The sequence below is a fragment of the Synchiropus splendidus genome, chromosome 1, assembly GCF_027744825.2.
Source record: "Synchiropus splendidus isolate RoL2022-P1 chromosome 1, RoL_Sspl_1.0, whole genome shotgun sequence".
In the NCBI taxonomy this organism is placed as follows: domain Eukaryota; kingdom Metazoa; phylum Chordata; class Actinopteri; order Syngnathiformes; family Callionymidae; genus Synchiropus; species Synchiropus splendidus.
In genome coordinates, this window is record NC_071334.1 from 15,043,153 (window position 1) to 15,067,709 (window position 24,557).

General features: G+C 45.0%; 4 protein-coding genes across 5 annotated transcripts; 1 reads left to right on the top strand and 3 right to left on the bottom strand.

Moving 5' to 3' along the window:
- Positions 1 to 68: 68 nt before the first annotated feature.
- mutyh (mutY DNA glycosylase) lies at positions 69 to 3,877 on the bottom strand. Its single transcript, XM_053873579.1, has 15 exons — positions 3,719 to 3,877; positions 3,436 to 3,569; positions 3,281 to 3,320; positions 3,134 to 3,207; positions 3,026 to 3,067; positions 2,891 to 2,962; positions 2,705 to 2,818; positions 2,530 to 2,627; positions 2,086 to 2,230; positions 1,930 to 2,011; positions 1,679 to 1,861; positions 1,474 to 1,619; positions 1,208 to 1,357; positions 390 to 440; positions 69 to 323 (listed from the first exon to the last, which is right to left on the bottom strand). Exons 1-15 carry the CDS (start codon positions 3,822 to 3,824, stop codon positions 180 to 182), a joined length of 1,581 nt encoding a protein of 526 aa, XP_053729554.1. The 5' UTR covers positions 3,825 to 3,877; the 3' UTR covers positions 69 to 179.
- A 321-nt stretch (positions 3,878 to 4,198) lies between these two features.
- On the bottom strand, positions 4,199 to 6,536 carry armh1 (armadillo like helical domain containing 1). 2 transcript variants are annotated; one of them, XM_053853024.1, is made up of 10 exons: positions 6,322 to 6,536; positions 6,174 to 6,242; positions 5,934 to 6,100; positions 5,627 to 5,820; positions 5,293 to 5,557; positions 4,993 to 5,053; positions 4,690 to 4,819; positions 4,552 to 4,629; positions 4,399 to 4,474; positions 4,199 to 4,314 (listed from the first exon to the last, which is right to left on the bottom strand). In XM_053853024.1, exons 1-10 carry the CDS (start codon positions 6,525 to 6,527, stop codon positions 4,274 to 4,276), a joined length of 1,287 nt encoding a protein of 428 aa, XP_053708999.1. In that variant the 5' UTR covers positions 6,528 to 6,536; the 3' UTR covers positions 4,199 to 4,273. The 2 variants fall into 2 exon arrangements, with proteins under 2 accessions (XP_053708999.1, XP_053708998.1); XM_053853023.1 differs by having other exon boundaries at positions 4,552 to 4,819.
- A 368-nt stretch (positions 6,537 to 6,904) lies between these two features.
- On the top strand, positions 6,905 to 12,221 carry mpnd (MPN domain containing). The gene is made up of 13 exons (XM_053872627.1): positions 6,905 to 7,413; positions 7,955 to 8,157; positions 8,228 to 8,449; positions 8,507 to 8,603; positions 8,782 to 8,860; positions 8,923 to 9,019; positions 9,088 to 9,160; positions 9,240 to 9,316; positions 9,551 to 9,719; positions 10,515 to 10,585; positions 10,653 to 10,742; positions 10,804 to 10,896; positions 10,963 to 12,221. The coding sequence occupies exons 1-13, from the start codon at positions 7,410 to 7,412 to the stop codon at positions 11,047 to 11,049; spliced, it is 1,362 nt and encodes a 453-aa protein (XP_053728602.1). The 5' UTR covers positions 6,905 to 7,409; the 3' UTR covers positions 11,050 to 12,221.
- On the bottom strand, positions 12,045 to 24,186 carry sh3gl1b (SH3-domain GRB2-like 1b). The gene is made up of 9 exons (XM_053872641.1): positions 23,822 to 24,186; positions 21,158 to 21,226; positions 20,952 to 21,024; positions 20,476 to 20,619; positions 20,240 to 20,373; positions 19,997 to 20,155; positions 19,247 to 19,350; positions 18,956 to 19,089; positions 12,045 to 14,494 (listed from the first exon to the last, which is right to left on the bottom strand). Exons 1-9 carry the CDS (start codon positions 23,864 to 23,866, stop codon positions 14,301 to 14,303), a joined length of 1,056 nt encoding a protein of 351 aa, XP_053728616.1. The 5' UTR covers positions 23,867 to 24,186; the 3' UTR covers positions 12,045 to 14,300.
- Between the last annotated feature and the right edge of the window lie 371 nt (positions 24,187 to 24,557).

The window sequence follows — 24,557 nt, forward strand, 5'->3', positions numbered from 1 at the left end:
GCCGAGGACCTGAACAAAAACATTTCCATCAAAGCCAGTTCTGTTAGAATATTTTAATGTCCATAAAGAGGCAGGTTGGAGTCTTTAAAAACACGACAGACATTGCTCTAAAAAGCAGCAGAGGCCCTCTATCTGCTGGAAGGTTAAGAAACTAGATAAAAGGTCAAAGTGGAGAACTTTCATACAGACTCCTCCTTGACAGACTTGAAGTAAGAGCTGAGAGAGAGCTGTCGCCTCCCGTCGGCTGCTGCGCCAGGCTTTGCTCTTCTGGACTTCTGAGCTTTATCAGTCTTCCTCTCTGCCAGCTGACGTTTCTTTCCAGCCTGAGGGAAGCAAACACACATGACCCTCTGCACTTTAACCTGCAACAATAGATGAGCGTGTCTTACTTTCAATGAGGAGTCTTGTTTGCAGTGCACAGAGTCGCAAAGATTCATTATCTGCAGACAAGATGGATGTGATTGGTGACACTGGAACTGGATGCCCCACATATTTGACCCTGCCTGTCTTGGCTGTCACTTCTAAAATCCAAACATTTCAGGTTTTTTTTATATTTCTAATTTAATGTATTTTTCATCCAGCAACCAAGATGAGAGCTGGAAGACATGCTTCACACACAAGTTGCATGTATAACAGTGACCTAGAAATGGATCAGGCCAAGCTCTGCACGCCACTTTTGACAGGATTTTCCAGAAACAAAATGATCTCCTTGTGACGTCATCCCGTCAACCCAACTCTCTGTCAAGTATGAGAAGCAAAAAAAACTGGAAAGAACGAGACAAATAAGAACTAGAAAGGGTAGGGCACAACTACATTTCCTATTTAAACCTATAGTGATACGGACACACTAGTGAAGTGACCACCTACAGCCACTAGATGGCAGAGCTGCTGATCGACTGCACGGATAATGAACAGCAACAATGGACGCCACGGTGTCGAAATAATGACGCAGAATAGGGGGGACTCAACTTATGGAAGATAAGTTAACATCTGTTCTTCAAAGAGAAAAAGTCAGTGGCTGCAGGAGGGCAATTTACATTCGTAGACTAATAGCTTTAGCTTTCAAGACTCAAAAACGTAAACACAAAGACTAATGTTTGTTCAATCAGTTCTAAGGTCAATGTTTCAGATGTTGAGAGTCAAGATCTGACTCAAAAACATTCGCAAGAAAACTTGAGTATTTTTGCATTTGGATCCCGACACTCACCTTCTTCACCCCTGTGGACACAGCTGCCCCCTGCAGAGCCGACCTGCTGAGCCACTGAGTGTTTCCTCTCTCAGTCTGAATGTCTCCGTCCTTCAGACACAGGCTGTAGACCACATACGTCTGGTGGATGTGTGAGAAGATGTGCACCACCTGTCAGGATGGATGGGACTCAATCCACTTGTTTTTGGAATTTAAATCCAGCCCCATGGGTTCAAAACGTGAACAACCCCAGCACAAGCTCTGAAGGTGAAGCCAGACCCTCCTACCTCTCCCACATACTGCAGCAGATCTTTCGTCAAAGGAGTTGCAACGATTCTGCTCATCTCCTCGCAAAGCGCCTCCTTTTGCTCCTCCTCAGACCTCTGCTCCTCCAGGAGACGATTGGGAAACTCCCACAAGCCTGCCAGCAACCCTGCGTGCGGAGACGGAGGGAGTGAAGGTCCAGATGAACCCTGAATCAGGTGAACTCACCCTTGTTGGGTCTCTGAGTGAGCAGACACTCTGGCTCCCCGTCCCCTGACCGTCGGGATGCAACACAGGTCAGCGTTCGCTCCACTCTGGGGGGCTTCTTCCCAGGCTTCCTGGGGAAGTTCTGAACACCCAGGTCAGGGTCCCACGGCTCAGAGGGGCACAGCGCACATGTCCCCTGGTTCACTGAAGGGAAAGGAGTGTTTGGACTGCCACCATCCTAGAGAGGATCTTCTGACCATCTAAAGACTCACCGCAGTCTTCGATGTCAGGGAGAGACTTGTTGTCAGACTTCACCTGGAACTTCTCCACCTTCTTCTCTTGGTAGATCAGAACCTGCACACAGAAACACCACCTTGGTTGGCCATTGCATGGATGAGAGACTTGTTGAAAGTGAAACTGCTCCACACCTTCTGGTAAGAGCGGCAGTGAGACTGGATGGGACACTGGCTGCACAGTGGGCCTTTAGGGGTGCAGACCCGGGCCCCCAGCTCCATCATGGCCTGGTTGAAGTCACCTGGACTCTCTGGGTCCACCAGGAGGTTGGCCAGCTCCCTGGATGAAGGGCAGGCTTTCAGAAATACTTTGTGTACAAAAATTGACAACATTTTTTACCTTTTTTTTGATATTGTTTTATTAATAGTGTTTTAGTTATTGTTTTTATTTTATAGTTTTATATTGGTCCGAGCGCAGCAGAGGGGTCTGTATAGATATGACCTCCACTGTTACATATCATATGAGACTATCGTCCGTTACGCTTTTGTACAAAAACAGTGGATGTATCTTGTGACATCTGTGGAAAAAAGAACTTGAATTGAATTTGAATCTCAGATGTTCTAAGGTTGTATTCTCACCAGAGAGCTTCTGTGACCGCGGGGCTGGTGCTGTCTGCCCCGATGCCCCTCAGACGACACAGGACCCGGATCACATTCCCATCTACCGCTCCGGTCACCTGGATGACAGGAGGAAGCAGCTACTGGAGATGAGGCAGGATTATAATGGAGGCCATGCAAACGTTTGGTGACTGACGTGACCCAGCGCTATAGAGCCTATAGCCGCCGCCGTGTAGCGACCCACTCCAGGAAGTTGTTTCAGCAAAGAGTCAACTGTCCGAGGCATCTGGCCGTGCAGCTCCGACACCACCTGCGGACACGGACCAAGAATACAATTGACACTTCAACACCTCCAGGATCATGTGGTCGCGCCTCTTCTGACGTTCTGAGCTCCTTCATGCAGACGTTTCCCCCGTGAGTAGTAGCCCAGTCCCGCCCACATCTGGTTCACTTCCTACACGGGAACAAACTCGATCAACTCCATGTTTAAGGACAAGTTAAAACTGTCAACAGTCACCTCTAACGTTGCAGCGGCCAGATCTGACACCGTGGGCCAACGCTGGAAACAGAACCACGTCACTTTGGCATTGCACAAGGGCACGAGTGACAGACCGAAGTGAAATACCTTCATCCATCTGTTGTAGTAGTCAATGACTGTGGCAACTTGTGTCTGCTGCAGCATGATCTCCGACACCCACACTGGCGGCAGTACAACACACCTGAGGATACTTGTACTGTATATAGTCGTGTCTTTGCAGACAAGAGTTGTTACCTGCATATGTCCTGGTGTCGACATCTTCTTCCGTCAGAGCCTGTTGGAAATTACAGAAACTTTACATTGTGAATAAAATGTGACGTCAGGTGTGTGTGTGTGAATGCAAGAACCAGCGGCCCAATGACAGAAAAAGTGGGTGGGGGTGTGATTACCAGGGTCCTCCATGGAAGGTCTCGTTTCTCACGGTGGTACCAGCTGAGCAGCCCACACCTCAGCCGGGCTACATCAGCAGCAGCAGGGAAGGAGTGGTAGGTGGTGCAGGAACGAACAGGGCCGTTCGACTGTTCTGAAAAGTCAAACCCACCGTGTTACCACCTTGATCTGGGAAAAACACTAATGCAACCTTTTTTGAAAACGATTACTAAGTAGTAGTTTTAGAATCGTTTTTTAATGTCCAACGACTTGTGCAAAAAGTAACGTGAATAAAAACATCACCGCTTTTCACGCTTGTCTTAAACTTCTTCCGGGTTGGTTTTGCTGTTTCTGCCGTTTCTAGTCCGCCTGTCTTCACTCGTTTCACCGCGGATCGCAATCCACTCATCTCGATGTTTTATTTTGATCCAAACCTCATGGACTCGCTACTCTCGCGCCTTCTTGGGATCCGCCCACTGGTTCCTCGTCCAATCACAAGAACAGGGAAATAAGAGGACGTTACGTCACTTCCGTCGACGATTCGCTCGACTCCTGTTATGTATTTTGCTTTTTTTGTAATTGTATTGCTATTTTTTAATCGCCTTGTTTACCGTATGAACTTTACAATACATTAATAAACTTGCAACGTGAATGAGATTTATGCTCCTTAGGAAAATAACGGATAAGGGCGTCTTGTTAAACATTATGTTTGCGTTATCTCCTTTATTATCAAACTTAAAACATTTTTATTATGCAAAAATAACATACAATCGTTTTCCCAAACGTATACAAAATCAAGGGTTAATACGTTGCTTATAAATGAAAGACAGCATGTACAAATGTACACACAATACAATGTCATTGTTGAACAACTGCTGCTGAGTCTTTGACATCCAACACTGAAAGAGGAAGCATTCGATCATCAAAATCATTCTGATCAAAAGTCCACACAATGACAACACAAACCACATAAAAGCACAAACCAAGTTCAGCCTCATTTGCCTGCAGATTTGCAGCTTCTGTTTCGGTCATGTTCGTGCAGAAATCCTCAGCTTTATGCTGCAGAAAGACGCATTAAAGTTGCTCAAAATGTACATTCAAGTTTTTTATCTGTTGAATAGGTTTTGAAACATCACCATGAAGGCCTTAAACAGTGATGCCCCCATTACTCTGCTCACATGGGTCAGGACGACCGGGAAGGAGTCCACAAAGTACTGGGAATGAATGAGTTCAAGATCTGTCACATGTGCAAGCAGAGGCAGGAAATACAGTACCTTCAGAGTCAAGCCAGCTTGAATCTGTGAGTCAACATGGCGTCTATTGCCCATCAAGAACAAAAGACGCTTGACTACTCCAAGCGAGAGAAGCTCAGCCGAGACCTCTTGACTGCTCTGACACAGCAGCCTATGTAAGTACAGACAGAGATTATTCTGAGACATTCTCCAAAGTGAAGGTTTTGCATTAGACTAGTTCTGTCAGTGTGTTGTTGTATCCTATCTGAGTTGCGCGTGTCTTTGTTCCAGCAAGATTTTAAAAGTGCAGATGTTGTCATTTGGTATCCAACAGCATGAGCATACCTTATTGTTTTTGCTGCAGTAGCCTGTTGCATAAAGACACCTTTCATGTTCTCAAAGTTTTCTGAGGATGGAATGGGCAAAAGGAACAATTTAAAACACCAAATAAACTGCTAGCAGCTAAATGAAAATTAAAGTCTTGTAGGTCAACTGACGACTTAAAAAGTTTTTTTGCACTCGAGTGCCTGACAGAAATCCATAGCTCATAGTGTTTCGAATAGCATCACTGATCAGGTGATCTTGATAGTGGTATATTGGAAACTAATGTCTCTATGAATTATTACTGAGCACGGTACGTGTTACCTTCTGCTGTGTCCTCAGGAGGCTGCAGCTGAGCCAGCAGACCAGTCAGCAGAGCAGGACGGACCTTGAGATCTACTGAACCTAGAATCTGATGAATGGCTGCTGGAAGACACACAAAGACACAGAAGCCCAGTCTTGTGTAGCTGGTATGCAGGTTATGTGTATTGACATGGAGGCATTTACCTTCCTCCTGGACGTCAAGGTTCATCAATGTCAGTGTGTTCAGTAGAGGCTGAACAATGTTGTGACCAGACGCCATCTGACCCTGTTGGAGGTAAATACCTTTGTTTGTGTTACTGTGATTCACCATCACTGCACAAGGGCACATCTTTACCAGGAGGGTGTGAAGGCAGTGAGTAACCAGCTTCTGGACCTTTTCAGAGCTGCAACTCCAAAGTTTGATCAGATGATTGCAGGTTTGCTGGTGATACTTGGAGCTCTCAAGCAACAAAGACTCAAGCAGGTTGAAGGTCTCTTGTACTTCAGTAACGTGTGATTCTGACAAATATCCTGTGATGGCTTTGACTCCTGCAATGGAAACAGACAGCACAGAAAAACATATCGACCAGGAGGTTTATTCAGTATAACGGCATGTGATCTGAAGACACCACTGCTTCACATAATAGCCAATACAAGCAAACCTTCACATTCACAAATGATCTCGCTGAACTTGGGTCCGGAGTTTGAAATGATGAGCAGAAGTTTGACCACGTGGGATTTGTCCGTCTCCTTGATGTTTGTCAGACTGAGGATGTCCAGCAACGTCAGAACCCCTCCATGCTCCACAAACTCCCTCCGGTACTGGTCACTGGGGGCCAATCCACAGGTCAGATCAGGTCAGTATACTCCCGTGGAGACAAGTCTGCAATGACGTCACGCACTGGTCTGTCGCACGGAGGAAGATCTCCACCGCCCTCAGCTGGAGGCCCAAATACGCGCCAAACATGCAGCTGCGTATTCATTGAGGAAAAGCAGTTTCCCACCCCCTCGAAAGTTAGCGTTACTTTGTGTTATTTATACAAAGGATACGTAAGTCTCAGGTTTGTACTGAGCCGAGCCAAGAACAGACTGGACACATGTGAAAAGTGAAGCTCCAGATCGCCGGAAGAGTTCCCGGAGTTCTGCCGCACGAAGGAATCCAGCATCCGCTTCCGAGCCGCGTCGCTTCCTCGGTCCCACTCCCGAAGAAACCCCAGCACTCGGTCCACGCTCGACGATTCGTCCTGGCCGAACATCCCCGAGTGTTAACAGTCTTCTCGGAAAGTGAGGGAGAACTATATGTGTGTGCAATGTGCAACGTGCGCAAGATAAACCAGGACGGTTGCTATGGTAACCAGCGAACCGTCAACACGGATTAAATTTAAGTGTGTGCGACATTCGAGCAGACTCAAAAAAATATAAAGAATTGTGAATTTAAAAATAAAAATAAATAAATCCATGTTTTTTGTTTGTTTTACTTCGTTTACTATACAGTGCAGTATACAACACTGCAATTGCATGAAACAACCAGCAGATGGTGACACCGCCCCCGAGTGCGGCTGAGGTGATTTCCGGTTCATCTCCTTGTTTGGGAGATAAAGACGTCTGAAGACTTTTGTGGAGAAAACTCACTATAGAGCTGAGAAATGTCACCCCGTGTCGCGCTTAAGCATCTTGGAGACAACAACAACTGGTGTTTTCGAGTGGCAGAAATTCTTCTGATAAAGTACTTTTAGTCTTCGCTGACAGCGAACGTCCGATGGTTGAACGAGCGACTCTGAACGGAGGCGACAGTTTGGGTTGTTTGCCGTAAATAAACGTCGCCGGCTGCAGTTTTGGGCGCCTCGTCAGGGGGGTTTGAGGCTCATGAGCGGGTGAATAATGGCAGACAAGTCGGTCTGGCACCTCCGAGGAGGAGGCAGAGTGACAAGGACGGGAGGAAGGGAAGGGGAGGGGAGCTGACATTAAAGCAACACAACAAGGAAACTCGCCGTCTCGCCACACTCAGACGCCTTCATCTCATGGTGTGTTGAATAAGACCCGAGGCCAGTGCGGCGGAGTCGGTGAGATCAGCCCGGAGCTCCACTCCAGCACCGCCGCCAGCTCCACGACCAGGATCCGCTCCGCTCCGGGAGACCATGGGTGAGATCAAGACAAGAGGCTTTAATTGTGATTTGGAGGAAATGAAAGGGAGGAAGGGGGAGCAGGCCCTGCTCTGGTGGAGGGGGCTGGAGACAAAGAGCCGACCAGTGAAGCACTTCTTCATAGAATGACAGGTTTAAACACGCGGGTTCGATTGAGTAGGCGATTTCATTTTAGGCTCTCGCACCTTTGACTGGCACCGGCCACCATTAGCGTCTGTTCCAATGATCAACAAACAACATGGTGCTGAAGCGCAGACACAAGCAAAAGCTGCTGGAAACTTGTCACTAAATACTCCTGCTTCATAACCTGTGAAAATGTGATTATTGATGGTGATTCATTTCACATCTTAGTGGGTATAAACTCCTTCAGTCAGGTACTGACCACTGCAGTCTGGGCAGGTGAGTGGGAGTCATGGAGGGAGACAGAGTCTGTGTGAAAAGAACTGGGTTCCATCTTGGCTTTAGAAATACTTCAGAGCCTCTGTAGTATTCTCCAAATACTACAGTCTTTCACGCCACTGTTGTGCACGTGTGCTCAGGTTCAGAGCCGCCCAGCTCCCCTCAGGTGGTGGAGGACGGAGGTGAGGAGGATGAGGAAGAGCTGAGTGGAGGGGAGGAGGCCGACCTGCGCTCCAGCTCGGGCCGGGGCTCCCTCCTGACCCGGAGGGGCATCACTCTGCGGGTGCTGCTGAAGGACGGGCTGGTAGAGCCGGGCGACGGCGTCCTCGCCATCCACTATCTGGTACTGACCCTGTTTCCGACACATGAGCTGATGTTGTAAAGCTGAACCTGCTCCCACACCCCCCCCTCAGGGCAAGAACTTCATTGGCGACCTGCTGAACGACGGGAAGATCCGATGGGTGGAGACGGGTCAGATCTTCAACTCCCCCAGCGCTTGGGCCACTCACTGCAAGCGTCTTGTCAACCCAGCTAAGAAGTCCGGATGTGGCTGGGCCTCAGTCCGCTACAGGGGCAACAAGCTGGTCCAGTACAAAACCACGTGGCTGCACAAGTACCAGCCCAGCGCCGACATGGTGAGACTTGGAGCTTCATGCGATGAATCCAGCTGACTGGAACTGTGCTGTGGGCAGAGTCTGGTGAGCGAGGAAGACGATGATGAGGATGAAGAGGATGGCAAAACTATACAGGCCGATGAGAAGAACAAAAACTCCAAACCAGGATTAAATGGTATTTCTTCCCCTTCTCCCCTGTCAGAACATGCCCTCCATTGTTGCTTTCTCTCTCCTGCACCATTCTTTCCTATTCATTTCACTTGCTCTTCTTCTTCCAACCTTTTTACCTTCTATTTTTCCTCTCCTCCGTTTCCTCACTGTTCCTCATCTCACTTTTCCCTCCATGGTTGTAGACGTGATGGTCTCCAAGAGATCTGACCGAGAGAGGATTCCAGTCAGATACTGCACTTTGGGCACCAGAGATTCTTCCAGGTAGCAGCACCACTTCTAACCACACAGCCGACATGCTCTTCACCTGCCCTCCTCCTCCTCAGGGATCCCCACACTCTGGTGGAGCTGTCAGCCTTCTCAGCCATCAACAGATTCCAGCCTTTCAATGTCGCCGTGTCCAGCAACGTCCTGCTGCTCATGGTATGACACTGACACACATTTGAGAGGCCAAACATCAACATGGTGTGACCTTTAAACGTCTCCTTCAGGACTTCCACTGTCACCTGACCACCAGTGAAGTGGTGGGTTACCTGGGCGGACGCTGGGACACGAACACACAGCGTAAGTGTTGGACTGCTGCAACCCAATTAAAAGCTCTGTTCCGTTTTTTTTCACTCCAACCTTTGTCTTTCTCTTCAAGTGCTCACTATTTTAAGGGCATTTCCTTGTCGGACCAGGCTGGCGGATCGAGAAGCAGCGTCGGCTGTGGAGGAGGAGGTGAAGCACCAGAAATATCAAGAGCAAAGATTCTTGATAACCAGTTGGCTTTAACCAAGAATGTGTCCTCACATTGTGTACTTTATTCTCTGTTATGAGGTGTTGGCTTCATTTGTAAAACAAATCTTTGTGTTTGTTATACTGAAAGATATTGTATTATTTATTTATTTGTATTGTATTTCCTCTTCATGTAGCATCAACACTTTCAAAGTCCCTTGTTTTCCTCTTCCCCAGATCTGCCAGAACTTGTTCATGCGTGGACTGTCGCTGGTGGGCTGGTACCACAGTCACCCCAGAGGTCCGGCCCTGCCCTCCCTGCAGGACATTGACTCCCAGATGGACCACCAGCTGAGGCTGCAGGGCTCCAACAACGGCTTCCAGCCATGTCTGGGCATCATCTGCGGTGAGTTTCCTCAAAGACGTCGTAAGTTTTCCAGCTTCTTTAAAGTGGTTCAAGTTGGGATTCTTCACTTCATGACACTTTCTGGTTCCACATTATAGTGCCACCTCATGGACTTTCCAAACTTGGCACTTCCTCAGCTGCAGTGCCACAGATCTCTGCTGATATTCCCAGTGTTGCACACAGTCAGGGTCAACCAACCCCAACTCCCACACACTTGTTGAGACCCAACAAAGAAAACTGAAAGTCATGAGAAAATCCTGATCGAGTGAAAGTTCCTCAGGAGAATGCGTCACATCCCAACCAGAACTTCAGACTCCTACAATGACAGATGTGCACACTTATTTTTGTCACTTGGACCAACTCACAAGCAAAACGTAGGAGATGAAAATCAAATGAAACCCCATTCCAAGACACTTAAATAAACAAGGTTTTCGTGGCGAGTTATGAATACTACTGAGTACTTGCAGATTACCTGCTGCTGAAAAGAGACTAATTTAAAACACATATTCCGTCATAGCAACATACGCCAGCACCTTAGCAAACTCCGTACATGGCTCCCTATCTTTGAGGGGAACAAAAAAAAAAACAAATCTTCCTTACTGGTACAAAGCTGTAGCCTTAATGTGTGGCGGAAGTAAACCGAAAAGTTACCCTTCAAAATAAAAGCATGCAAACTCCGATAAACAGTCCCAATCACAACACTGTTACAAATGACCTTATTCCCACCTTTTCCCCCACCTTTTTTTCATTTTTCATTGTGAATGCATGAAAATATTTTTTGTTTCTCTATGTTAGGACCATATTACCACGGAAACCAAGGCGTGGCATCCACAATAACACCATACTGGGTCGTACCACCACCAGAGGTGAGCTGGCAGCCACTTTTGCTTATTTCTAGCAGCAACGTTAAAGTCAAGCTTGTTCTGTCTACAGCAACGTCCCAATGACTATGGCATACCGGTAGCTGTGGAGGTCACCTACGTCCAGGACAACTTCCTCACCAGCGACGTCCTGAACGAGATGGTAGCGAGGCAGTTTCAGAAGTGAAGTGGATGGTTTTTAAGTGTGTGTGTGTTTCCTGCAGATGCTGCTGGTGGACTACTACAGAGGTGCTCCAGATCTGGTTCAGTTCAGCCAGTACTGGTGTCCCGAGACCACCATGCTGGACAAGATCAAGGTGAGAGGAGCAGCATGTTTACCCCAGTGTCGGTGTGGACTCATGTGTTTTGGTCTGCTCCTTCAGGGGTCGCTCAGCTGCCACGCCCCCAAAGACCAGGCCTACTCTCAGATTCTGGAGCACGTCTACAGCCAGCTGAGCAGCGGACAGTGAGCAGACACAGGTTCTCCTCGCAAGTGGTGCTTGATCACCACAGTGACTTTCACACCTGAGATTCTAAATATGATGAGCTCAGCACCTTTAATATTTAAACCAACAGGCAGCATGAGATTACGAGGCATTCTTACCCCCGACAGAACTGTCTGAACCGGGAACATAAGTGGACCTACACGTGCCCGTCGGTGCGCCGACACGTCCCATGTATAATTGTGTTGTTTTGGCAGAGCGTGATCTGCAGTAGAGTTGTGAATGCCTGAGCTTCCCCACTGAGATTCTAGAGTTCCACTTCTCAGACGTGCCAACTATACTTTAGCCTTCATGTCAATGTGTTTGCCAGCTCTTCCTCTCGGCAGTCCAGGCCGGACGTCCCGGAACATTCTCTGTGACAAACTGAACAAATGTAGTCCCACATTGCAGAGAGCACCAGAAAGGCACTTATTATTTATGTATTAGATGTTTTGATGCCTCTAAAAATTGTAGTGGATCAAACAAATCCATGAGGAACTCACCAGGAAACTGGGCGTATTTTTGAGCAAATACTAGTTTGGTGGGTTTTAAAGTCGTTCTTGTGTCATAGCCGAATCAGCGTCCTACTTTCCTGCCACTCACTTTCCAAACATGACAAAAGTGTCCACTTGATCCCTGTATTTAATCAGAAAAACAAGGTTTAGTTCTTACAGCTGTTAACTGCTTAACTGTTGCAGTGCATTATGGGACTTGTCTGGCCATTAATGGCGGACAGTGAAATGTCACAGCAACATCTTGTGTTAAAGATGGGCTGGACGTGGGTTTGACACGTCTGACGTACGAAAACAGAAGTGCTCCTGTAGACGTCTTGTATTTATTCCTCTGCCTTAAGCCTGCTGATTCCACAACCACAGATCCTTGAGCTTCACACACTGGAAACACTGAAACTACTACATGTACTTTGTAAGCATTCTTTAAGAAAATAAATCTATATGAATCCAACACACTTGTTTTTTTTCCTCTTTATTTATGACAAGGAGAGGACACAAACGTAAGTATAACGATGACAAGAAATAGTGTAGTTAAGACAAAATAAATCTAAAACAAGGTGTAATAAATGACTACATGCAAATATTTGTTTTAAAGGTTTTGTATATAAAAAAAAAGAAATAACACTATAGTGAGCCGGAGTAATTGATGCAAATGACATTTAAGACTGATCAAATAAAAGCAATGCGGAACAGAGAAGGCGACATGTTTCGAGTGGCATAGTGTCATGTTCGCAGCTCTATACAGGAAAGTGCTGACGGCTTCAAACTAAGCAAAAGCTTGGTTACGTTTTGGTTACTCTGAAAGGCACTGACATTTTTATCACCATGCAGTCCCCAAACTTTTTTTTTTCACCCAGGACCTGCACAAACATCTAGAAGGAACAATATTAGTTGTAAACACGTCAGAATCTCTCACGCCCAGATGCAAACATGCAGCAGAGATACTGCAAACAAGTGAGACAGCACATATTTGTCAATCACAGACGAATGTTTGGGAAGGACCATGCTCCCTAGCTGGCTGCGTTCACACGAAGGCTGTGAAGTTACCACCCAACAATCATGGCAGACCTTCACAGCAGTGTGTTTTGGTAGACGCCGGCGTCTGTTCAAAAAAAATAAAAAGGCAGCTTCCAACTCCAGAGGAGGAAAATAAATCTGCACACTGTGAAATGTGTCTGAAATATTCTACAACTTGTCTAAACTGAGATCTACTGTCTTTCATGTGAACGCAGCCAGGGCTTCCCTTTAATCCCTCCTCTCCCTCAAACACACCAGACTCCTCTGCAGCCACCATTGTGATCACAATCCATCCAGCAGCGACACAAATGCTAAACAGCCTCTATTGGATCCATAATATCGGGAAACGTTTTTTTGACTGTAGAGCAAAGTATCATTCGTTCGGTTAATATCAACTGAAATCATATATTCATTTTTTAAAATTATTTTCCAAATATTTTGTTCCAAAATACAGATTAAAAAGTGCCGTTTCAGTATAGAAACGTTCCATGACAGGATGGGGTGCCCTGTGCTCACGCTGACAGTGCTGAACTTCAAACATGTATTGCCGTTCTGGCGATCAGAAAATATGCTCAGCTCTCAGTCGACGCGTCGCTGGGAGGGTGAATGAAATGGTCTCATACTGGACCACAGAGTCCACTGAAACTTACTCTGCAACGTCACACAACCCAGTTCAGTTGAGCCTGAACTTTACAGATCAGGTAGATCTTCACCATAAACAAATAAACGTGTTGGTCCTCAAAAATAACAGGAGAAGAAGAACTCATTAGTGTTTGAACAGAAACAGTTAAAATAGGGTTTAAAAAGCTGTCAACTGAATATTAGAGGAAAGAATGATACATGGCTCATGATGACGTTCACATTTAGCAAAAAGTGATTCAAGAGAGTGGCACGTGTGTAGGACGCTGCCCGCAGCGCCGTCTCATCCAGAGCAGGCCACGAAACACTGACCACGGACAGAAGCAGTTTGAACGGACAAGATATGGCTGTTAGCGGCGCTTTGTGAGGTTTTGGCTCATCTACTCAGCAGACTATATCACGAGTGCCATGGGTGACTAAAAGGTGCAACGTCTGCATTTCACTTTGGGTCTGTCTCACGCTCACTCAATCTCATTGGAGTAGCAAGGTGCAAATGTAGCCTCCGCGCAGACTCGCCAGGCAGCTCGGCTCCTTCCAAGCCCTGCATGAAGAGTGAAACACGCAGAACTGGAAGGCGTCTGAACGTGTCGGCTAAAACATGAAAGGCTCACACACTCCGACTACACAATCCAAACATCAGCTAGTTGTAACTACTTGAAGTTGATACCAACGTAAACCTGCTGTTGACATGCGAAGGCAATTCTCAGTCTCGCCACATGGGGGTATGATGAGACAAGCTCCAGTTCTGGAGGTTTGAAAGTTTACAGACAGGAAGAGCATGAGGGACTGACAGCTGTTAAAATGGCGGCCGACCTGAGTTATCAACAAATGAGGAAGACTTTATCGACCTCAGTCTTTGCAACTTTTTGTATCATCTGTGGCGGCATCAGTGAACTGACACTGTGTGACATTGTGTGGCCTTTGACCTGCTGATACCGGCTCGGGTCCGGACCCTGAAATGTGACCATCAACACTGGAGTCATTAATGAAATTACGTGAACCACAACAACTTATCCCCCCAGGTGAAACTCTACACCCGTCTCTCTCTCTCTCTCTCTCTCCTCACAAGCTCTAGTGCGGCAACGGAACCAGGACTTCCACGTAGTTGAGGGGGAAGAAACCGGACTGGCCGTTGATCATTCCCTCGTACCAGTTCTCATCGATCTGGTTGGTCAGGATGATGATGTCTCCCTCGTGGAAGCCCAGCTCGCCCTCGTTCTCCGGCTCGAAGTCGTACATGGCCTTGCAGCTGGGCTGCTCCGGAGCTGAGAACCAAAGAGGACAGCAGAGGAATGACATGAACACCAATATCAGGTTGATGGTTCAAGGCTGTCTCTGCTCAGCAATGAAGAATAAAGACCAGCATCTGGATCTGTAATGGCATAACACAACTAAAACCTTCAGACCATGACACAAAATGATATTGGGATTTCGATCCACAAACTGTGAATGTGTCAGGACTCATTAATGGCTTTGCTCTTCCGCCACGTCTAAGCACCTGATGGCGGCATGGATAAGATGCGACACAAATGGCGTGTATCATCATTGTTTTGACCCAGGTCCATCCACTTCTCTGAAGAAGGAACAGGAAGCATCAAGCTAAGATGTAACAAACAACACAAGCATAACAGATTTGATCCGATATTCAGCTCTCTGACCGAGGTGCGCCACTAGATCCAGGAAAACTGCTTTTTGGTCACACAATAACTCGGTCTGTTATTCTGAGTGAAGCCTCACTTATGGTGGTGATGAAGCATGTGGGGTCCACCTTATGCATGAAAGCTCATCCAGTGAGGGTTCAACAGCCAGGCGCACTGCTACGGTTTAGCTTCCAAGAGAGGCACAGAAGTTCCAACAATCACAGAAGGAAAGTGGTGTCATCGTTGTCTGCACAACATAACAGAACAAGTCCTCGCATGCCGCCCGGCTTTTTCAAACATGTACAGGGCCTGAAAAGAGAAAACTGCAAAACTTGTTTCTCTCTCACCAATATTCCTCGAGGCGTATGACTTGGATTGTAAATCGCAACAAGAGAATCAACCACATTACTTTAGTTTATCCTTCTGGTTTTCAGAGTTGACGGGTGTTAGCAAGAGAAAGCATCACCTTAGCATTTACTGACATTAGAAAGAGCCATATCCATCCACTTCCAAGAAATTAACTTTAAATAATAAATATGGTGGCCACACAAGAGGCTCCGCTCCATGGATTTCTTCATTCCGTCATGACTCCTGTCATCACAGAGCTTGAAGGATAATGGGATTAATGATGCAGGACAACGGATAAACACTGACACTGGTGGACTCCATGAAGCGACTTTGTAAGAATTGTCTTCACAGAGGGAAGCTTGTGTCTTTGGCAGCCTTTTCATATTTGCCTTCCTTACGTTTTCATCGACTCATCCTGGATCTGAACTTTTTTGTTTGTCAGAGTCAGAGAATCCAGTGGCTACATGATGATGCAACATACTAAAAATGAATAAAACCGTGACCCGTCCTGTAAGTCGTAGCGTACAAAATGATTTTTTTTCTTTATAAGCATGATAAACTTTATTACTGAAGAAAACTTTATTTTACAATAAAAGTATATTAAAGAAAAAAAGACGCAGTTTGAACCTCTATTATAGACAAGTCAAATATAATCTGATTTTTTTCCCTCAGCAAAAAGCTCATGACCAAATCAAAGAAGCATTTGGTTCCCCATCCCACTAGTTGACCACAGAGAGGTTTTACAGAATCAGAAAAAAACTTTATTAATCCCAAGGGAAAGTTTGTTTGTAACTTAACGGTAGCAGTCTTTCATCCCTGAAAAAATTCAATGAAGGATTCTTTGCCACGTTTTTTTTTTCCACTCGCGCATTGTTTCTAAGCTCTTTTGTATTGCTTTTTGCACTTTATAATATTATTTCTTTTTCATTTTATTGTGATATGTTGTGTAAAGAGCATGTTACAAACAGAATTTCCCTTGGGATAAATAAAGTTTTTCTGATTCTGATTAACATGTTCCGTAAACAACAAGAATATAAATCTGAAATGTAAAATATAGAATGCAAAATGCAAAATACGGGTTAAGCTGTGAGTCATTACACAACCAAACCTGTTTAACCTAATGTTTCTGAATATGGCTGCAACTGTTAAGATAGTTGATAACTATCTTAACAGCTTAACAGCTAGTTGACATGTGACACTGAGCAACACATGCCATAGTGTTGTAAATGGAAAATGAAAAGCAAAAACACATATGAAATGCTGTTTTGAAACTTGCATTTTAATTACTCTTTTACTGTGAAATGTTCCTATGCTTTTATGTTCAGGGCTGCGATGGATCCACAGCCTCCAGAGCCATTTCTCCTCTCACCGTAGAGGGTACTAACTGACGCATGTGCTGAAAAGGTAACTATCTTAACAGTCGATTAGCGGCCAGTTCTAATTCTCACCTAGAGCCTGCTTTCATGACATCATGTGACCGTGAAGTGAAAAGAACACTCTCGATCACCACATCATCCAGACAGAAGTAAACCACCGTAAGGTGCAGCCACGAGTGCATGCATGTGTGCCGACCAGGCCAAAGCAGGAGGCACTAAACAGCCATGTTTATTTGCCATCTGTCTCTGTCCATCTTGCCCGGTGACGTCACAGGGGTCGGCAGTGGAGAGAGAAGCTGCACGCGCAAACAAACTGGCCTTTTGAGCACAAACAATTTTCTCATTGTATGATGTCTGAGGCAGCCAGGGCAACTTTCAGTGTCGCTCTGGCTGCTTTGAAGCCTCCATTATATCGACTGGAGGATGTCATGGTGCTGTTACCATGCTAGTCTTCTGACAGAAGAAGAGAGTTGGACTGAAGTGAATAAAATTATGAAGTCACCGGTGACAGCAGACGCTCTGATACAGGAGCGATCAGCATCACTGTTTGGGTGTTTCCACAGCAACACAAGTGATGACTCACTCATGCAGGAGAAGTCAGAGAGTACCACGGAACAAGTTCAGTTTCCTGTACATCCAGCTTGCACCTCACTCATGACCTTTGGAAACAATTGGTGAAGTCAAAGCTGCTTCAATACAAATAATTACAGTAAGTCTGAGAGTATTTGATGTAAAGACTAAAGGAAACAAGATGTGTGTTGTACATTTCTTCAGACAAATTCTTGAGAGAACATAAAAAATGTGTGGCGTCTGTGTGCTTTACTAAAAGTAGACAGGAAGTGGATTCATGCTGCAGCTCTTCCCACTGATACCTGCAGGACAGCCACTGAGAGTTTGTTGACACTGTGAGGAGCAACATGTGTGCTTCCTCCCCTAAAAGCAAACGCTACACAAACACACCACGGCAGTCCAACTCCACGTTAGTCATGCTCCAAACAAGCTGGGACTCACACAATCGAGACTTCCGAAAAAACAATCTGGCCGGGAGCAAAGATGGTGCTGGTGACGGGAGAGGAACAAGGTTAAAGGTGAACACCGCACGACTCCAAGACAATTGTTTAGTGGCACGACTAGAACGTTTTTTCCAGCTTCATCTTGACTTGCGTAACCATTCTGGCACCCGGGACACATTTTATTCATCCTCCTGAACTGTGAGCTGAACCCTGGATTGCCACTATTATTTATTCAACACTTGGGTATTGAAGCACGTTTTGTTCGGAGACCTGGACAAATCATCTAAAAACAGAGCTGGTCGATAACTGCAATCGAACCAAAACAACCATACTGACACACGCCGCTCTCACGAGGCCAAATGTAAAACCACACGGCTTAAATCAACAAAGAGGAAACAGGAAAACGCAAGTTATAAAGACGACATCACCCTGAGGACTGTTTGAGATAGGGATCATGTGTTAGCAGTCTCTGCCTCAACACATTCGTACCATCCACACTCCAGAGGAATACGACCAAGTGAGAGAAAATAAAGGCTTTCATACAGAAACAAAGAGGTGCACCATAAGCACCTAGTTGCTTGATGCTGAACTTTCTGACTCTTGCTGTACCGATACAAAATGTCTAGCAGCTATTCATGCAGTCCAACAAGCAAGCATCGGTGACCTTCAGAACCACTTTGACTTCAGCTCGAAACAACACACAACTATTGACTATTGAGTGCATTTACAAATGACCCGGACTTGCTTAGGATTATGTTTGTCAGACAATATAATGCGACGTAACCAGGTCTGCTATAATGCAGCAGTATAAAATACTTAACCTCTCCATGAATCATCAAATCATGAATAAGACTGAAGGATCTTAACAAGCTCATCTGCACTAAAATAAGAGTTTGTGTGCTACTTTAGTACATGTGACAACTATGGAGACTTAACTGAAAAGGGATTTTAAACTAGTAGGGTTGTGTGTCCGTGCCAGAATAACAATCATAAGAATGCTGCGTGGACACGACTGTGGTTGAACAGCTGTTACAGACGCTGACACCGTCTTCGTGGTCAAGTCAAGGCTGGATCGTTGCATGAAGCAAAACCACCATGTTTAATGTGGTTCTGAGGAACTTAGTAGAGAATTGCTGAAGTGGAGCACTTATTCTGATGTTGTTCTAGCTAAGAATGGGCCATTCATTTCCCCCAAAAGTTCTGCAACAGATAATGGGCCTGGGACTCATGATCTTATTACTATTCGATAGCATACAGAAGACATACAAGGAAAAGTCTGTGATTTCGGTACTGGACTCAACAATAAATTTAAAAATGGAGCAAAACAAAGACAAAGTACGTCATGGCACCTGAATTGCGTGAGGGTGGAGGAGCCATTGAAGTTGAAAACCCGCCGTTCGAGTGGTGGTCATCCCCGTAGTAAAACATGGGTTTGGGTTTCGGTGTGTATTCACGCCTGGGTCTGGACTGTGCGTCCTTCATCCTGCAAAAAACAATGGGAGCAGAATGTTATTCTGGAAAATCCTAAAACATGCTGAGATATTGGAACAGAGCCTGTTTGCCAACGTTTGAATGCATGCTAACATCATATACACACATCAAGAGCGGTCGCTACATCACGAGAGAGGTCATCACTGTACCTGTCACTGAGTTTGTCCGAAAGTTCATCCAGCACCTGAACAGCTTGTCTGTGATACTGAAGCTGAGACTCCACCAGAGACGACAGTTGGCTCACCTGTTCTATCTGCAAACACACAAGACAAAAGTGCGTCTTCAATCATCTCCAAGTTACATGAAGGAGCAGATATGTACGGAGTTACTGCACCTTAGGAGCACAGACTGACTCAAACGGCCTGACTAACAAGAAAAGCTTCTGTCGCATGGAAAAGGTGTCAAACACAAGGCTTCTCTGCATGTTGAAACTGACCACATGGTGATGTCAGACCTTAGAGTCCCTGCAGTTTAGCAGCAAAGGCAGGAGTGAAATATTCTGTTATGAACCATCGCTTGACTCTCCCATCTTCCTCAATCATGTCTGCACTTCTCTCTGACTATTGAGGACTGTACGGACCTGAACATCAGTGTGATGTCAGCATATAAGTGTCTGAGTCTGTGCAAGTTATGGTCTGACGAATGGGGACAGAAAGAGAGTGGGGCGACCAACACTTACTGAGGTTGTCAATAAATGATCAGGTGTATTATTTTGCTAAATTAATACTGCAGGAGTTTAAGGAACATAAACCAAATATATGAAATGATCATACATTAGTTGTGATGAATCAAAGGTTGCAGTAGTAGAAAATCATTCCCCATTTTTGTTCTGACAAAAGAAAGCATCATGTTCTCCTGTGATGTGTAATGAAATGGGTCAACATGGACTCAGTCCTCACATCAGTCTCCAGGAGGTTGTACATGCTGGTCTCGGCTACTTCCTTTGATTCATGAAACTTCTCCAGCGCTTGTCGAATTTCATCTTCTGGGATTTTGCCTTGACGCTTTTTCTTGTAATCGTAGTCCAAACGCCTCCCTTCCATCTTCTTGAGATGGTGCTGAGACGAGAAGACCATCTGTTACCTGTTCTGTTACTTATGTGTGTACAACACCTACACACAAGTGGCTCCTCACTACTTTACCTGTATTTCCTTGAGGTCTTTGTCACAAAGGCCTTGCAGGGGATCAATAAAGTTCTGTTTGACGTCAATGTCTAGAGAGTCTTTCACTTCTGCCAGTCGCTTCATGGCCTCACCTACTTCTAACAGTGCTCCACCTTGCAAACACAAACAAGAAATTGATGATTTATGAAAGCATGATGACAAACAGACAAAACCAAGGAAGGAATTCTCAAGGACATAAACGTTCACAGCCTCACCGAAGTTTGTGTCGTCGCCGAGGTCGCGTCCGTATTTGGACATACATTCTCCGAGAAGCCCCTCAGCCTGGGGGTAACCTGGATTCTTTACCTGACCCCGGATTTTGGACATGGTGTTTAACATGGACAGCTTGGCCCTCGATGCTGGAGACCAACAAGAAACATAAATCAATATATATCGATAGTGATACAATCTAGAAACAGTGAGCTGCCTCTCACTTCAGAGACTGATGATGACGCAAAACAGGATCATGATCAAATATTGGAGGGATGATAGGCAAAGTTCACTAAGACAAAATAAGCAAGGCTTTGTTGAAATATAATATGTTAAGCCCATCTTAGAGAAGGTGTGTTATATAACTATGTTTTGTGGTTATGATGCTGTGTGTTTGGCAAGGATTGGGTTTGAGGTTCTTTTCGTAAGTGACTCAAACCATTTTAAAACAGCATTAAAGGTGTTAAGGTTATCTTCTCACCTGGATTGGGCTGAAGGTATTCTGAAGTTTTGGAAATGACGTCCACCACAGCTTTAGTAGTCACATCTACTTTCTGTAAAATTACAATGAGCACAAACAAAATGGTTGAAAGGCATGAGACATCGATTTAAAAACTTGTGGTCCTATTTCCCACCATTTGTAAAACCCATCAGCTTTTATTACTGCTGCAGGGGCCACTATCTTACCCGCTCCAAGTCTTTGAAGTCCTCATCCAGCTTTGTTCCTTCTGCACCTCCAACTTTCTCACTGACCATCTAAAAACAAAGACATTTTGTTTTGTTTCGGATCATGCGAATGAGAATGACACATTTCAAAAAAATGTGGAAGACATCATAGAACTACTGAGAGCAAAATTCAATTCAAGTAAAACTGTATCAGAAGAAATATTAAGCAAAAACTATCAGGAGTAAACAAATTTCATTTCCATCACTTAATTACAGAGAAGTCCATTCCTATTCCAAGGAAATAAACAACCTGCTTTGACTCAGTATCACAAGTTTGTCTGATGAGACACAAAGTCTAACCGCCGAGATTAAACAGAGTCAGTTTCACTATGACTCACTAACTGTCAGGGTGAGTTTCTATATCCATCCTCACTAAAGAGGTTGGACCTGGGCAAACCCTGAGTCCATGTGTCTGCGTCCATTTATCATGTCAATAGCTTTCAACAGCAACTGCGTACTATGTTAACTTACATTATTAGGACAGTTATGGAGACAAAAAATATTGAACAGTTTCCCATTTATCAAATCACGATCATGACGGCAGAGAGGAAAAGGGAAAATAATGAATTAAAAAATTAATTGACAGGAGCACATTGAGTGGCAAGGTTCAGGAATGTGATGCATACTCAACCTCCAATGTGAAAAAAGGGTCAAAGTAAGTCACTGACACTGAGGAAAGAAGTCTGGATCAGTAATCATTCATGGTTTGATGCATGATGACCTGAGGACACCAAGTGAGGCCCACGGCAGCTAATTTTGTTGAAATAAACTTCTGATATTTACAGAGTCATGGTCGAGAGTTTATCACCCAGTCAAAAGTCATCTTGGCAGCAATGTGGCCCACAGTATCGGATCCACTGCTGCAAATAAGGTCAACACTGAGATGAGTGTGAAGTGGCCTGTACATTTCAACACAGATTTATCTGACAAGTAAAGGCTGTAAATGAAGTGTGGGGAATGTCACCTCTTGTGAACAACTTCTCTGTGGCTGTAGTTTTGCAACGGAGATGTGGCATGTGGAGATATAACCCCTTCATCTGGTTCCAAGTTGTACTTGCGCTTAAACATTAGTGAGTGGCTTTACAAGTCTTAAATTGGAGTTCTACCACCTGGTCTCAACAGACATGTATTTAAAAAACATCACAGATAATTAATCAACTGAACTGAGACAGTAAAATAGACAAATTGCAAGTAACCAAGAGATTCAAACATATATCTAACATCTCTCTCAACATCCTTTACTGCGATTTTTTTTGCCGCACACTGAAGAAAGCACATGATGCAGCCCTAAGATATTGAGGTCACAAGATACAGACTAAAAATATTAATGGTCCAGACACAGGACAACACATCTTCTCTGTTGTAAGATGTTTAGACTTACACACACACACCAAATATCCACATCCACATGTACTTATGTTGCGTTGCATAACATTTCTAAAGCTCTACGTCAATACAATACATCAGATGAGCTTAAAAGTACACCCAGGTGGAGCCTGCATTTGAGTGGTATATAAAACTGAAGCGTGCAGAGCCGTTAACCATTTCACAACCAACTTCCTGTTCAGCGGAAGAGAAGAGAAACTCTGCCTGGACAAAGACAAATATTATCAGGTGTTGGCAAGAACAGCAACAACACACTGTGCAAATACAGGGCAAAGCAGATCTCTGACATAAGGGCGGAAATTCCCACTGAGGCACACGTTTAAGTTTTGCACATGCACAAGTTAGTCTTCTGTGGGTCAATCATTCATTGTCAGACCCACAGAAAAGGGGTAAAAAAATCACAACATGGTGAAGAAGTTGGACTGAACCACTCTTTTCTTGGTCGTGTTTCTCCTACTTGCATTCAGAACCAAATCATCAGGGATCTGACCGTGTTCCTGACAGGAAGTTGGGGCAGAAACCAAAACGTCTTTCCTGCTGAGATCAGCAGGAAGAAAGGAGAAACAAAAAAAAAATCTTTTCCAGTGTCCCCGCCCGGAACAGAGTAGACGCAAATTGAAAACATTCAACTTTAAACATAAACAGAACGATAATGACAGGACTTCAACTTCTCCGTATCTAGCAATGATGAAGTGTTGCTCAACAGCGATAGGGACGGTCCAGCTGACCTACATTCTGATCTCTGGCGATAAACAATGGACAAACCAAACACATCTGGAAAAGAAGTTAAGCTTTTAAAAATGACACTCTGAACTTCGTCATTATTGTTTGGATAATGAGTCACCCCTTAACTTGGGTTCATGTGTATACATCTTCTTACGCGTAAATTTGATGTCATTTATCGTAGCATCGTTAGCTAGTTGTATCTGCTCCACCACAAGTAGCACTTGTCTTGACTGACTGTACACAGATATGAAAGTATCATAGCTGTGTTTTACCGATCCAAACCAGAGTTCGACACAGCAGCGAATACTTGTGCACAATTACGCTGCAAGAAACGGAGCCCCATAAAAGCTAACATTGTAACGGTAGCACACACATCATCAAAACAAATGTCAGCAACTTCACTTGAGCTTATTACTTATTGTTCCCCAACAAACAGGCGGGTAAACACGTTAGCAGTAGCTAGCGGCTAATGATACATGACAGTTATTAGCTGGCAGGAAAAGTTTGGCTAACCTGACTGGCTTTATAAAACTGCTTCTTCAAGCCCGCAACAGACATCTTGAGCCCCGTCCACGTCTTCAACTTTCAGAGGAGGGTACAATCCACAGCAATGCGGCGAAAGTCAGCGATTTAACCGCAGGTCGATGGGAAATGGGTCAGGGCAAAACTGTTGCGGGAGAATCATGCAGACGCTCCGAGTCCGGGCACGCCAACTGACCACGTCTACGTCGAAGCTGATTCGTCCCACTGTCACTGAACGCAGCGGAAAACACGAGCAATAAATGCGTCTTAAAAACACCAGACCAGCTCTGGAATAATCGACAGTCGCCTGCCACGTTACACACCAGCTACAAAATCAGCACTAACCGCTAGGAACAAATCAGTTTCCTGAATGTGCCCAGTAGAATGTTATAATTAAACGAATACTGCCCCCTGCTGGACAGTTGATGCGCCTACATCAGAATTCAGACCAGATGTTGGAATTTCAGGAAGAAAATCCAAGAAGGATTAAAAACTCTCCGTTATCAAATCACGGCACACTAAAAATAAATATCACGTCACCACGAAACATCTCTTACAAAAAAAGTGTTTTTACAGGATTTGATATTCCTGTCAAATCGGAAATAACACGACTGATTTCAGTCACATTAGATAGGAACCAATTCTTCATTCTCTATACCTTGAATCGGAGCTGTGATTAAATCAGTTTTTGGGGCCCTGACTTCTCAAGCCCTCAGGCGACGACTGA